This window comes from Octodon degus, unplaced genomic scaffold (assembly GCF_000260255.1).
Source record: "Octodon degus isolate 3935 unplaced genomic scaffold, OctDeg1.0 scaffold00095, whole genome shotgun sequence".
Lineage (NCBI taxonomy): Eukaryota > Metazoa > Chordata > Mammalia > Rodentia > Octodontidae > Octodon > Octodon degus.
The window spans coordinates 10568211-10581736 of NW_004524671.1; the positions used below are offsets into that span (position 1 = coordinate 10568211).

The window sequence follows — 13526 nt, forward strand, 5'->3', positions numbered from 1 at the left end:
GGAACTTACAGTTCTAGAGAATAAGGCTGGGGCCAGGCAACAGTTGACTCAGAAATACAGATCTTAGATCTTGTGGTTTCTGGGCAGAAAAGCTCTGCCCTTCAAGTGAGATTAAGTTGAAGAATTAGTTGTGCTTAAATAATGCTTGGTAAATATTTGTTGAAATTAAATGATCAGGTGTGGCAACCTATCTCCAAAGCTGCTGCTTTTACCTGCATTCAGTAACGCCTGTTTAAAAGAGACTCTTCTTATGTAATTATCCAACAACATACAGACCAGGATGTGCTCATCCACAGCATGAGGTAACATGCCAAGTGTGTCACGGGCCTGGTGCATTCGCTGCCTGGACATCAAGTAAGCCAGTGTTTGGAATCTCCAGACAACTGTGAAGCCCCGAGCAGGAGAAAACAGGGAACGGCAGCTGCTGGGGCCTGATGCTAGCACCCTCTGCAGGTTATGTAACAGCTGTTGTGTAATTGTGCATTTAATTCGACACACGTTTTTGAAAGGGCAAACAATTAGACTTACCAAAAGGAAAAGACTTAAGGGAGAAAATGAGAAATGTTGTAAGGACACAGTAAGTCTTATCTGATCTTCAAGGAGGAGCTTCAGGGATTTTGGAAAGTAACTGCTTTAGAATCTAGGGGCCTGGCCCATGCTGTAAAATCTGGCCTGCCTTCAGCTTTTCTGTAAATAAAATTTTATTGAAAAACATTTTCACTCATTGTACACAGTGTCATTTACACAAAGTACAAAGAAGTTGGAACAGAAATCATCTGGCCCAGAAGCCTAAAGATATTTATTATCTCTCTCTTTATAGAAAAGTGTGTGAATTCCTAACTTAGATGGAAAAAAAAGTGAAGCTTAAGTTTTTGAGAGGGGGGCAGTTCACTTGGAGAATCAAAGAGGCTGCTTCTTGACCCTGTCTGAGATTCTTCCTACAAAGCAGAAGCTCACGGTGAATAAGAGTCTGGGCTTCAAAGTCAGGCAGGCCTGAAAGGAAACTGAAATTTTGGCCTTGTGATTAGAAGTGACTGACCTTCTCTGTATTTAAAAAAATTGGGAGACCAATTGTGGCAGGGAAGAAAACTGAGACTCCAATCCTTACTTCAGGAAAATTGCTCTGCATTTTTTAGTTTCCCTACCTAACTCTCATATTCAGAGGAGCTCCCAAGAAATTATTGCTAATTCAGTATAATCAGAGCATCCAAAGAATTTTATCTTGCTCCTATTAGAACTTTGGCTAGAGCCTCAGTACAAGAAAGCATTGTATTTCACATGAGAAATGTTCCCTTTACAGTTATCTGTTTTGAAAGTTCCCAACTTGAACACCAAGAATTTGATTTATTTGAGAGTCCTGCTTAAAGTTTTTGTATAATTGTCTATAGCAGTGATTGATAAATATAAACACATTTCAAAACCAGAGGTCCCTTTCTGCTGTGTGAGCTTCCACAGTTAACGCTGCACATTATGGACCTTGGTGGCCCGGCGCAGTGCTGTGTGTCAGTGGCTTCTGCATTCCCTGAAAGTCCTGCTGACTTTTCTGTTCCTAAGTAGAAACTACATACGACTTAGGGCTTCTGAGATCACTGCAGGTGCCCGCACCTAGTGCTGGGAATACAGCTGCATGACGAGGCTTTTTAAAAGCTGGCAGAGGGTAGTGCCTAAAGGGCCCTTATGTCCCTCTTATGCCTGGTTCCCTGGAGGATGGGCCAATCTGCTGCTGGCCTTGTCCTGAGACGCCTGGTTAAGCTTCTCGTCCTTGTCCTTGCCATCTTCTACTGAGAACAACTGCCTTTTGGGACTCTTTCAATTCTCAGATTCTCTGATTCCAAGTCTGTCAGAGAACAGAAAGTTACACAGCAGCATAAAAAGCCAAAAAAAAAATAATAACTGGGTTTAGTGGCCGGAGCAGCTGGGCTGCATATCCTTATCACAGCTTTCGGCTTTGTAAATTAATTCATCTGCAAATAGTGCCCCTTCTCCAGATGCAGCTTCAGTGTCAGAGTGCTGGGTTTTAAGGATTTAAGTTTAAAGTCAAAGGCTTCCTGCTGTAGGTGTTACAAAAAAGTGGTGTCCTTTCTTTTTTTGCTCCGGGTCTGTTCACCCAATCATATCCCAATATGCAAATAAATGTTAGCGAGTGTGCAGATAAAAAGGAACAAATAAAGCCAAGTGCTGTATCAGAATCAAATTGCTGAGCCTGTCACCTGTGCTCCCGGAGCTGAACCAGAAATGTTGTCCTCAGCAAAGCCAGATTTACCTGCCCCACTGACTGATTTGAAGATCCAGTATACTAAGGTTAGTACAGCTTCTGCGTGCTGCTTTGCCTGGGATTTTCCTAAGGTTGCTCTGAAGCATGAAAAGATCAATTTAACTAAACTTATGTGAAGAGCCCTTTGCAAATATAAAAATAAAGATTTGTTTAAAATACAGGTCTGGCTTTGGTGTCCTAATCAAATAATAAATTCTAAATCATGTCAGACAACCCTTCATAAATTTCTCATAATATTTCAAAGTAAAAAAAAAATATTTGAGAGTGGAGGAATCTTCTTCTATGTTCAATTCTCTTGTACCAGAATTCAGTGCACTTTAGTAAACAGTTTTATTAACTCAGTGTGGTCAGAATACATGATGAGCGAGGCAAATATTCACTAGATTAACTTACTGGAAGAAGCCACAAAGTTAGAAATATGAGAGGGAGGGAGGGAGAGAGGGGGGAGGGGAAGGGGGGAGAGAGGGAGAGAGAAAGAGAGAGAGAGAATAATGTAATGATGTAACTTTTCCATGTGGTTCATACAATGGGTGTTAATTCAGAGGACTTAAATCTGATAATTAGATGAAAGCCATTTTATACAACTTCAAATCTGCTTCTACCCTTCTACTTAATTTGGTAAAGCAAGCATGCTTATTTATTTCCGCAGCCCAGTTTGTTACTATTGCAGCAAACATGTAATTGCTAATGATAAATATTTGGCGAAACAAGGGCAGGAGCCAGACTCAGGCATCAAAATCCACACTGAGGGAGAACCAAGAAATAGATCTTGCTGGAGTTGTTCCGAGGGTGCCTATCCACTTTGCTCATTCACAGTTCCATGCCTGCGTTCCAGTCAGATGGCAATACTGCAAAACAGAAAGAAAAGAGAAGAAGAAACCAACATCACACCAGTCTAAGCCAAATCTTAAGGTTAGCTTTATGGTGTGATACAGCAAAGTAGGAACTAAGCTGTTGCAATGTACTGCTTGCCATTTTGCCTTCTGAGTTAGATAATAAATCTACTGACAGCATTCAACTTACTAACATAATATTCTCAGATATTATTTGCTTATTTTCCACCTGCAGTGCTGCCTGGGTTTGAAGTCCTAACTTCTGTTGCTTTTATTTAAGTAAGCACAACAAGTGAGATAGATAGCTGCTCAACTGACTGCTCCTTTCTCTTAGGAAAATTTTCCAGGCAGAATTGTGCCTTTTTGCATGGTAGTCTTGAAGCTTTGGACTATATGAAGGTACAGTACACAAGGATTTATAGGAGAGTAAATGCTTTTCCACCAAATTTTATAGTTAATAGGGTGACAAAACATGTAAATGACTCCAAATAATTTACATTTGAAAAAGTTATGCCCAAAACCTCCTAAGACTCCAGTCTTCTTGACTTTCTTATCCAAAGTTTGCTCTTCACAAGCAATTTCATTTCTAATTAAGTGTATTTAAAAATACATTTCCTGATGACCAAAATTGCAGGAATGGCTTTAACTATCCCACCGCAGTTACTAGAAGGAATATAATTTTCTATAGCACTACCTGAACAGGTATTTTGATCGCCTTGATGTGTCCTCACCCTTTATTTAATTTGATTTTTCAGAGAGGTTTGAAAAGTCTTTTTTGTACTCCCAGGCAGCTCTAATGTGGAATAATCTTTTACACGAATCATACTTTATTAAGCAGCTATTAACTTGAAGTATAAATAACAGCGCAAGACAAATGAGGTATTCTTTACACTTACTATACAAGCTCAGAACTAATGATTGCCTAGTACAAAAAGGTGCTTTTGCCATTGAAATCTGTGGGCCTCCAATTTAATGCACCACCACATCCTTCTAGGGAAGACGACTGATCGCAGTGTTCAAAAGAAGACCAGATAGAAAGGACAGGCACTTGCTCTCCATTGAAACACTCCTCTGCAAGGACTGCATAATGCAACTCGCTGACTTTGGTGCCTCATGCATCTTTTATGTAAACCCAGTATGTTCAGATAGCATTTTATTGTTTGACTTTATGGGTTACTCTTTTTTTCACACTTGGGAGGACACCAGTTATGCATGTGATTAAGTCTAAATAGATGAGCTTTTTGAAATGCCTTTGCATGTTCCTCTCTGTTTATCCCACCAATGAATTATAGTAGATTTGCACTTATGATAAGAGTTGGAAAAATGTTGGCTATGAAGTAACTTTCTTGTTTGCAAAACAAGTAAAGAATGGTTTTACAGTGATTGAGGAATTCTCTTCTCTGATCAGCCTCTAAACTTCTGTATTATTTTCTTTGTTTTAATGTCCTTCGTTGTTATCTCTAGAAGTATATTGCTGGTTGGAGCAAAGGAAAGGGAACAGACAAACAAGGTTGAATACAGAAATTTATAACTATAGTTAGAAGAGCTACACACTCTTAAGCTGGAGACTGCTTTTCAAACAAAAGACTTCCTTGATGCATATCTTTCAAAGACTTATTTTCTAGTATAGTCAGATTATTTCTTTGTTGGGATAGATGAAACAGAGATTAGAGTTTAAGGAATATTTTCTAAATTGATACAAAAGCTTTGGGAATTTAAAACCTCAGTAACACAAGCCTACATGAGCTTGGATAGCAGCCCTCTCCTCGCTGTTCTCCTTTCCAGTTGTAAAGGGATCTCACATCTGCCAACCCATCCCTGGTGTTGAACTTTCACATGAAGAGCTTCTTTGAAAGTTATATGACCTCTGAGCAAACTACATTAGCTTTCTCTGCCTCCTTTTCCTCACAAATAAAATACAGATTATCAAGATATGTATTTCCTGAGGTTAGTGAAAATATTATAGTAATGGGATGTAAAGCACTTGACACAACGCCTGCCACATGGGAATGGTTGGTTCCCATTAGCTGTCTTAGTCTGAGTATTTTCCTGAATGCTTTCCAGCTTTTCCAGAACCTTCGCTGGTCCACCTTCCCTGTTTCCCACAAGCACTCTTCCTGTTTCCCCGGATTCTGATCTTTCCTCTCTCTAACTTACACAATTGCGTCCCATCTGACAAAGGTTGCGCTGGAGCAAAATTCAGAGGGTTTATCCAGGATTTCAGGCTCGAGTGTTTCCTCTCACAGGATTTGGTTATTTTGCTTTCCATCTTTCTTTCTCCATACTGTTTTTACATTCAAAATTAAAGAGACAAATAGGATAGGGTTTGAACCCCAAAATGTCCAATATGGTTATTAAACTTAACTAATTAAGCAGCGTTTGTTCATGGCAAAAAGAAAAGTATTCTTCAACTTACGACATTTTATACACACATACACACAGAGAAAATAATTATAGTTAAACTGCGTGGAATTCACCTTGCCAGTGACTGCTTAAATTCATTAGAATGATTTCACTGCTGTCTACAACAGCCCTGTGAAGTGACTACTATTAGCTTCTTACATACGAGGGGACAGGAACAGAGCATGTAAGTAACGCACCTCAGGTTACACAGCTAGTAAATGACAAAGCTGGCCTCTTAATGGTGGCAGACTGAGCCCTCACCCTAGGAAGTCATTCATCTAGGGTCAGTACCATGAATTTGGGGCATGGAATTGCCAGGTTTTGCTGCGTTTACTCTGACTTTCATCTGCCTGCTTGTGATTACTGGATGATGCTCGGCTGTGAGCCTTTCCAGCTGCTGCTTGGCAGCTCCCAGGCCAACAGTAGGACATTTGCCACACGTTCAGAAAAGAAAGGACAATGGGAAGACTGGAAGGAGGTGGACTTTCCACTTTAGAATTCGGCTTGGGGAAAGGCTGTGAGGAAGAGTTACACATTTTCTCTAAATTTCTTCAACACATATAGCTTGAACTTTGGGTACAGTAAACCACTACTTTCTTAGATTTCTGGTTTGACATTTCTGTTTTAAAAATATGTTTCCTGCCTGAAAAAGTTATTTGTCAGCAAATACTATGTACCAGGCCCAAATTGAGCTCTTCTGTTTTTTCTCCACAGTTCTCTGTTTTTAAATTTTTCTCTAATAGACAAATTCAAGCCACATGCATTTATAAATACCCCCTCTTCACTTGTTCCTCCTATTTTCTCTTTTCCTTTACCTAACAAAGTTGTTTAGTGAGTGCTCTGTGCTAGGTATTATGATACATGAATGCTAATTTGATTTTTTTATCAGCCAGAGATTTTATTCATAGAAGATATGGATGGCAGAAAGCAAACGAGTAAGGCAATACTTGAATCTCAAATCATAAGTGCTAAAACAAAGAGAACTAAAAGCTGAAAAGATATGACAGATAGAGCTCACTCCTGATGGTGTTGTTAGGAAGAATCCTTTTAAGAAAGGGGCATTTGAGGTTAAGTCCACTGGGTGCTAAGAATAAAGTAACCACGTAGAGTAGGAAAGGACAAAGATCCAGGGTAACAGAACATACACCACCCTGTATACAATGGCTTGTTGTGTTTGAAGAGCTGTCAAAAAGGCGAATAAGACGGTGGTAAAGTGAGAGGAAAGGCACTTGTGAAAGGAGGCTACAGATGCATACAGGGGTCCTCTGAGCTGGCTGATGGAGTCTGTTTGAGAGACCCACTTTGGGGTGCTTACCACAGGACAGGATTTCTGTTCCCAGGAAAGCTGAGTGCGCTGTGGCATTGCTTTCAGTTGAAAGATCTTTTAAACTTCTGACTGTAGAAATATTTTGTTTGCCTGGGGCTTAAAAGCAGCTGAACAAGTAGCTGAATGTCTGGAGGGCAGTAAGTAGCATAATAAGATAAAACTGGCTTCAGTTTCCTGTTCTTCTACCTGTTTAATAGTATGACCTTGGCCAAACTTCTAATCTCCTCCAGCATCAGGTCCCCTATCTGTCAGTTGGGAATAATGATGGCCTTGGAAGGGGCTGTGAGAATTAAGTCAAATAAATCATGAAAAGTGCCTAGAACTTGTTGTCTAATTGGTCCCCAATATGATTCTCTGAATTCTGAAATTATTCAGGTCCCAATGTTAATGAACTAGCTTGTATTACTGGCACCATTCAAATTGATTCCAGCTACTTTTCTCAGTGGAAGCGCATAATGAAGCTTTGTGAATGAGCTGGAAAAGATGTTCTAGGCCCTGTTTTGGAGCCCAAGCAGCTGAAGGCAGAGTATGGCTGATTTATCTGCTCAAGGTAGCCCTGATCTTAAGATGCAAATCCAGACAGTACCAGATTCTGAGTGCTGTCACTCTGAGTTGCTGTATTTCCATATGAAATAATTTTCCTCCTGATTGCTCATCTCACTCAGGAAAGCCCAGTGAACATAAAAACTAAGGAGCACAAACCCTAAGAAAGGGTATTATTCCCATTTCCCAAGCTTTTGCCCTGCACTTGTTCACATGACCTTTGAAGCATGAATTTCATCCATCAACTCTTTCACTTACTAATTGCCAGAATGAGAGAGTCGGGTATGAGCTCTCTCAAAGAATGTGAAAAACACTTCACTTGGAGAGCAGCTCGATGCTGAGGTAATGCCTCTGAAATGCATTCTAGGATGGCAAAATACAGATCAGCAAAAAGAGAGCTTATGGTGATTCATGTTGTGAAGGAGACACACTAATCTTCCAGAGAAGCCGTCATAAGACTATGATAATTGTGGTCAGGGGGACATTACATGTTCATCAGATGTAGGTGACAACATAGAGTCAAGCTGGAAAGAGCTTGAACTATGATTGTTTCATGACTACACATTTAATTGCAATCTAAAAAATCAGAAAAATAAATATGAGTCCCTGCCTCCGTATCTAAAGTTCTGTTTTCTTTAGCTTTAGGTAGCAATGGCTAAATAATGTCAGCAAATATTAAATAGGAAACTGGAAACATCAACAGTTTGTAAGTTTTAAACTGTGTGCCACTCTGAGTGATGAAATCTTAGGCCCTTCTACTGTGTGTCCCACTTGGGAAGTGAATCATCCCTTTTCTCTGTGTATCCCCAGGACGTAAGCTCCCTGCCCACCATCAATTAGTAGACATCAAGGCTATTGAATGATTACTAAGGGATCACAGTTCTTAGTGTCCAGTAGCGATTTTCTCAGCAATGACTCAAAGGTCAGGGAACAGCAATGCTGTGAATTTGTACTTACCAAAGAAAAAACAGAAAGTAATTCCTTTGGATAAGGAGGTAATATTATAATAAGACACTATAAGAAAGAGTGATTGTATTTATATAACATTTAGATAGCAGTATATTGTTAAGATTGTTCTATTTTACATTGTCACTAATATCTTTGCCTAATTTAAAAACTGTTACTACAGTACAGCGAGAAACAGTACATGCAGGGCTCAGATATCTACTGGGCCTCGCTGATCATATCACCTGCAATTAAGAGGTGCGATTGAGTTCACATAATTTGGAAATTCATGATTAAATTATAGTTTGAGTATGTTTATGTACACTTATATACATATCTGTAGTTTCCACAAACTTAGCTGCACTGCTTAGAAGTGACGTGTTGGTAATATCTAATTTTCAGAGATTGTATCTTTACCTGATTCATTACAATACTGGAATGTCATAATAGTGTCCCTTAGGAATTTGGACAAATAACACAGTTCTCAAAATTTGGTCTGAACTGATACTTCTGAAACTCCAAGACCCAGTGACGGAGTTACTTCCACTGATCTCCCAATATATTTTTAAAAGTTGAAGAAACACAAACAGCTCCGTGATGCTCTGTTTGTCATTATTAGAAGGAAAAGAACTTCTTAAAAGCTACTATATTATGAGGTTTTACATATGAAATACGTACAAAAATTTTGAGGGCTTAACTCTCCCATGTATGACATGTATATGTAAGTGTCATAGATACATTTGCAGCACAGAAGCAGCTGATCATTACTTTTGTAATGTGCAGGGCACAGGGACAGTATGGCTCAAAATAAGTGTTACGGTAATTTTTCTTTTTTCTTAGCTAAACTGAAAAGTCTGGAAGGCATTTTAAACAACAAGGAGAAAAGAGTGGACAAATCACTAAACATAGACTGTAATAGAAAACAAATCACAAGGAAGTTTTATTTTTCCTATTTTTGTTTTAGTCTTTCATATTTTTTTGTTTCTATTCCTTTGACTACAGTTAAATAATGTCTTTCCACCTGTTGTGTACTCTTTAATTTCCTTTTGTATTTTTTCTTTGAAAAACAGAAATGTTTTCTATTCAACACTTTGCTTTGCTGCCTCAGGCTTTGAGCTTGAAGTTGCTGCCAGAGATCTGCTTTGATTCTTTTATGAGTTCAATGCGCCCCACCTTACTTTCTGTTCTACATCTCCCTTACTGTTAATTCATCCTATTCTTTCATCTGTTCCTTCACCCCTTGTCCTCTTTCCTCCACAGTCTTTGATACTTTTTTTGGTTCCTAAGGTTCAGAAAAATTTACAGCACACATTACTCCCTACATGTTTACATCGCCACCTACCCCTCCCTGTGTCAACATGAGGGTTTGAAAATCCACAAGCAAAGTTCTATGGTGACTCTTCATATCCTCCTTCTCCTTTGGAATATCTTAAAAGAAATCTTTTGTGCATTGAAAATAGGATCTGTTAAGAGTTCTCTGCACTAGGCAGGGTGGCACCACCTGTCATCCCAGCACTTAGGAGGCTGAGGCAACAGGATCATCACGAGTTAGAGGTTTGCCTGGGCTACATCGTGAGTTTACATCCAGCCTAGACTCCCCAGTGAGATCCTGCCTAAATAAATAAAGAAATAAATCAATAAATTAAAGTTCTCTGCCATTAAGAAGATATTCTCTCCCCTAATAAGAATATAGATCTGCTTTCCCATGGCTGTTCTAAAAATATAATGTGAATTTAGGGGACCCTGTTGGAGTGACTCAAGGACTCTCAGCAACAGGATCCAAAATGTTGTGTCACTAGAGATATAAGGGCAATCGGTTTCTATTTTAACCATTAGTAAAATAGGACTTCATTTAAGTTCATTTACCTTCTAACTTGTAACTATGACTTTATATCAAATAAATTAAGACACAATAACTGTTACTTTAGAAAGGAAAATTTTATCCAAACTATGAATTGGACAATAAAATACATCTAGGAAACATGTATTTGTTTATCACAGATAATATTACTCATCTCTTTAAGTCTAAGATATCTAAAGCATGAAGAATAGAAATCAATCTCCAAATTGCCTCAACATTCCCATTGACTGTTTTCTGAAGTAAAACATGTTTGAATTCCAGGTGTATTAATTTCCAATCAATACTGTGAACTTAAAGTTGATGTCTACTGTATATATACATTATTCAAAAGTGATCTGAATCCATATTTTATAATTAGAATATAGCTGATATAATGCTTCAATGGGACCTTAACAGGTTTTACTTTTATAGTGTTAGCCTTTTTACTTAAAGTTGACAAAAGCTGGTAGGAAGTAAGTAACTAGATAATCACCATGGATAGATCATTTCAGCAGGTCTAAAACAGATTTCATAAACGTTATTGGCAAACACTCATGAGTCTAAACTTCTCTAAATAACCACTTATTATAATTCAAAGGGCATAATTACTCAAATACACTTGGTTACATAGGTAAGTAGACAGCAAATGTCAAATGTAAAGCTAAAAACATAAATAATAGCAAAAGACAATTAAGATAATCCCTACTAATAAACTCTGCACTGCTCAGGGAGAGGAAAGAATGGTGGAATAGCCTGCCCTTCCAGACATCTCAGTAATCATATGACCTATACTGAGCTCTGTCTTATGCCTGTAGGTCTTTCTGGGGGACAATATCTATAATTCATAACTCGAACACTACTGCTACCTACTGCTTTAAAGCCTTTGAGCTCATTCTTGGTTTATTAGTCTCTGGGCTAATCTTTTAGACTCTATTTAGTCTGTTGCAAAAAATTTGGAAACTTTGCAAGTAGTATTTCTAAAGCATCTATTTTATCCAGAATATAGCTCAAGGTTTTTACACAGGGATCAAGATCTACCTCAAACCAACCTCTTCTCATGGTCGGACCTTATCTATGCCTTGATTCAACAAGAACTGTCAGTTTGGGGCAGTCTATTTACTATGCTACAACCTCCCCCCAAAATGGTTCATTCTCTTTGTACATTGTTTTTCTTCTTAACACCAATACCAGCCCATCCATACTCCAGGAATGCCTTTGTTAAGCCCACCTTTTTCTCCTCTCTCCCACAAGTCTCACTATAAAATGTAATGTTTTAACTATTGGATTCTATAGCCTTTAACCTTCCTGGCTTATCTCAACATAAATACATCCTCCTGTTGGATTCTATATTTCTGGAGGCTGGGCTATGACAAACTCATTTTCCATGATGAACTCACATTTTCCCACTTGGTGTTCCAGAGTACATCTCAAGTACATCTGCTCATTATTTCTGATAAAAAAGAAGTTGACTGGTCAGGATTATGTAAATACAAGCACCAGTTCAAACACCGCTGGATTCGCAATGTTCTCTAGTGCTAAAGGTTAAAACTGAATAATGCATATCTGTGGCCCATAATTTAGGATTATCTGTAGCTGATCTCTTCAGTTACATCTAGGCTGCCAGATAAACTTGTGTTTTTACTGTAAGTTAATGCTGATTTATAAAACATTAACTGACTTTAAAGGAGGAGCTTTGTGTACAATGTAGATGCATAATTCTGATACTAAAACAAAATGGTATATAGATATTATAAAGAGTCTTTCACCAAAAGAGGTCAGACGAAGGAAATAAAACCTTTAATGTTTTGAGAGCATGTTTTTGAGAATTTTAAATTAAAAAATTACCACAGACCTAAGAATAAGAGCACTCAGGAAGGAGCTGGGGCTTCTCACCATGAGTCATGCAAAGCAATCAATTCTCTGTGTTTTTCCTTTTTCAATTTGGTTTAGTGAAATTGTACTGTACAACCCAAAAGCTACAACTCTTGTTGCATAGGTCCTGCTTCACCTTGGTCTTAACCATCCAGCAGAAAAGTATAAAAATGAAGTATAAGAAGTAAAGCCATGGTGTTATGATGAGCTGTAGGGGACTCAGGCCAACAGTTACTGACATTGCCAGTGAAGCAGAAGACCCAATACTATTATGTACTACTGGACTCTTTTAGAATATTTTGCTGAGTTAACACACCTATAATATTCAAATGATGGAAGTAAACAAAACAAGGGGATACAGATGAATGCTCATTTTGTATCTGTGTATCCAAAATGACTAGGATAGATATATAGTCACATTCTCTTAATGAATAGAGGAATTCATTCTAATAGTGTTTGTAAATAGGATATCACGTCCCCATCTTGTACAGCAATTAACCACTAGGAAGAATGTATGCAATGTGTTAATTATTGAAACTGTCCTACCAATTTGGTTTGAAAATATCTCATTGCTATTTGTTTCTCAATAAAATTATGGGAACAAAATACCAACAAATTATAAAATGCAAGAAAACTGAAACAACTTAAAGGGACAGTAAAAAAAAAAAAAGAAAAAAATTGTACTGTACAAGGGTGGAATTCTAAGTGAACTTCTCACTGAAGATTTCCATGTTCTCTTAGTCTGCAGAGGTAAAGTCTGGCAAGACAATACATCTTCAGGGGTGCATTTTTAGCAAGAGTGTGAATCTGATGTAGACTTTGAAAGTTTGGTTTGAAAATCTAGGGCAGATAAAAGCCTGGTTTGAAAATCTAGGCAGACCACAATCTCTTTAGTTCTTTAGCTTTTCTTTTATAATTTCATGGGCTGATGTATGATAAATTTTGTTAAATTTAACAAAAATCAGAACTTAATAATCTTCTAATAGAATAGCAGCATATTGTTTTGGAAAAAGAGGGTAAATACAACTAGAGAAAACCTTCCTAAAGAGATGATGCCTTAAGCCGGAGTTTCAAGAAGAGTGTGGCCAAATTGCCATTGGAGGCACCTTATGGATAAAGCTGTGGCAGAATGGGATAGAAACAAAAGGTAACTCTGAGAACATCAGGACCATAGATTGAAAGAGGATAGTGGGCCTAAGTCATAAGCCGCCACAATTGTCACTCTAAAGAGTTCAAGAAGGGAAATCACTAGTGTTCTGTCTGAGGAGGCATGTAAATAAGTGAACTCACTTAGGTGAGGAAGATTCTAGAAGTGAGATGCAGATTAAATTTTATTCAGGCAAATATGAGGCACAGAGAGGCTGAAACAGCAGTAAGGGCCAATGAGAGAAACAGAGAGAGAGAGAAACAGAGAGAGAGAGAGAGAGAGAGAGAGAGAGAGAGAGAGAGACAGACAGAGAGAGAGAGAGACAGAGAGAGAGAGAGAGA

General features: G+C 38.2%; 1 protein-coding gene across 1 annotated transcript in view; it reads left to right on the forward strand.

Moving 5' to 3' along the window:
* The first annotated feature begins 1919 nt into the window (after window positions 1-1919).
* The window catches only part of Aldh1a1 (aldehyde dehydrogenase 1 family member A1), a 55953-nt gene continuing 44346 nt past the window's right edge, over window positions 1920-13526 (forward strand). The window contains exon 1 of the mRNA XM_004638124.2: window positions 1920-2301. Coding sequence (XP_004638181.1) covers window positions 2236-2301 — 66 coding nt within the window. The 5' untranslated portion in view covers window positions 1920-2235. The remainder of the gene's footprint in view (window positions 2302-13526) is intronic.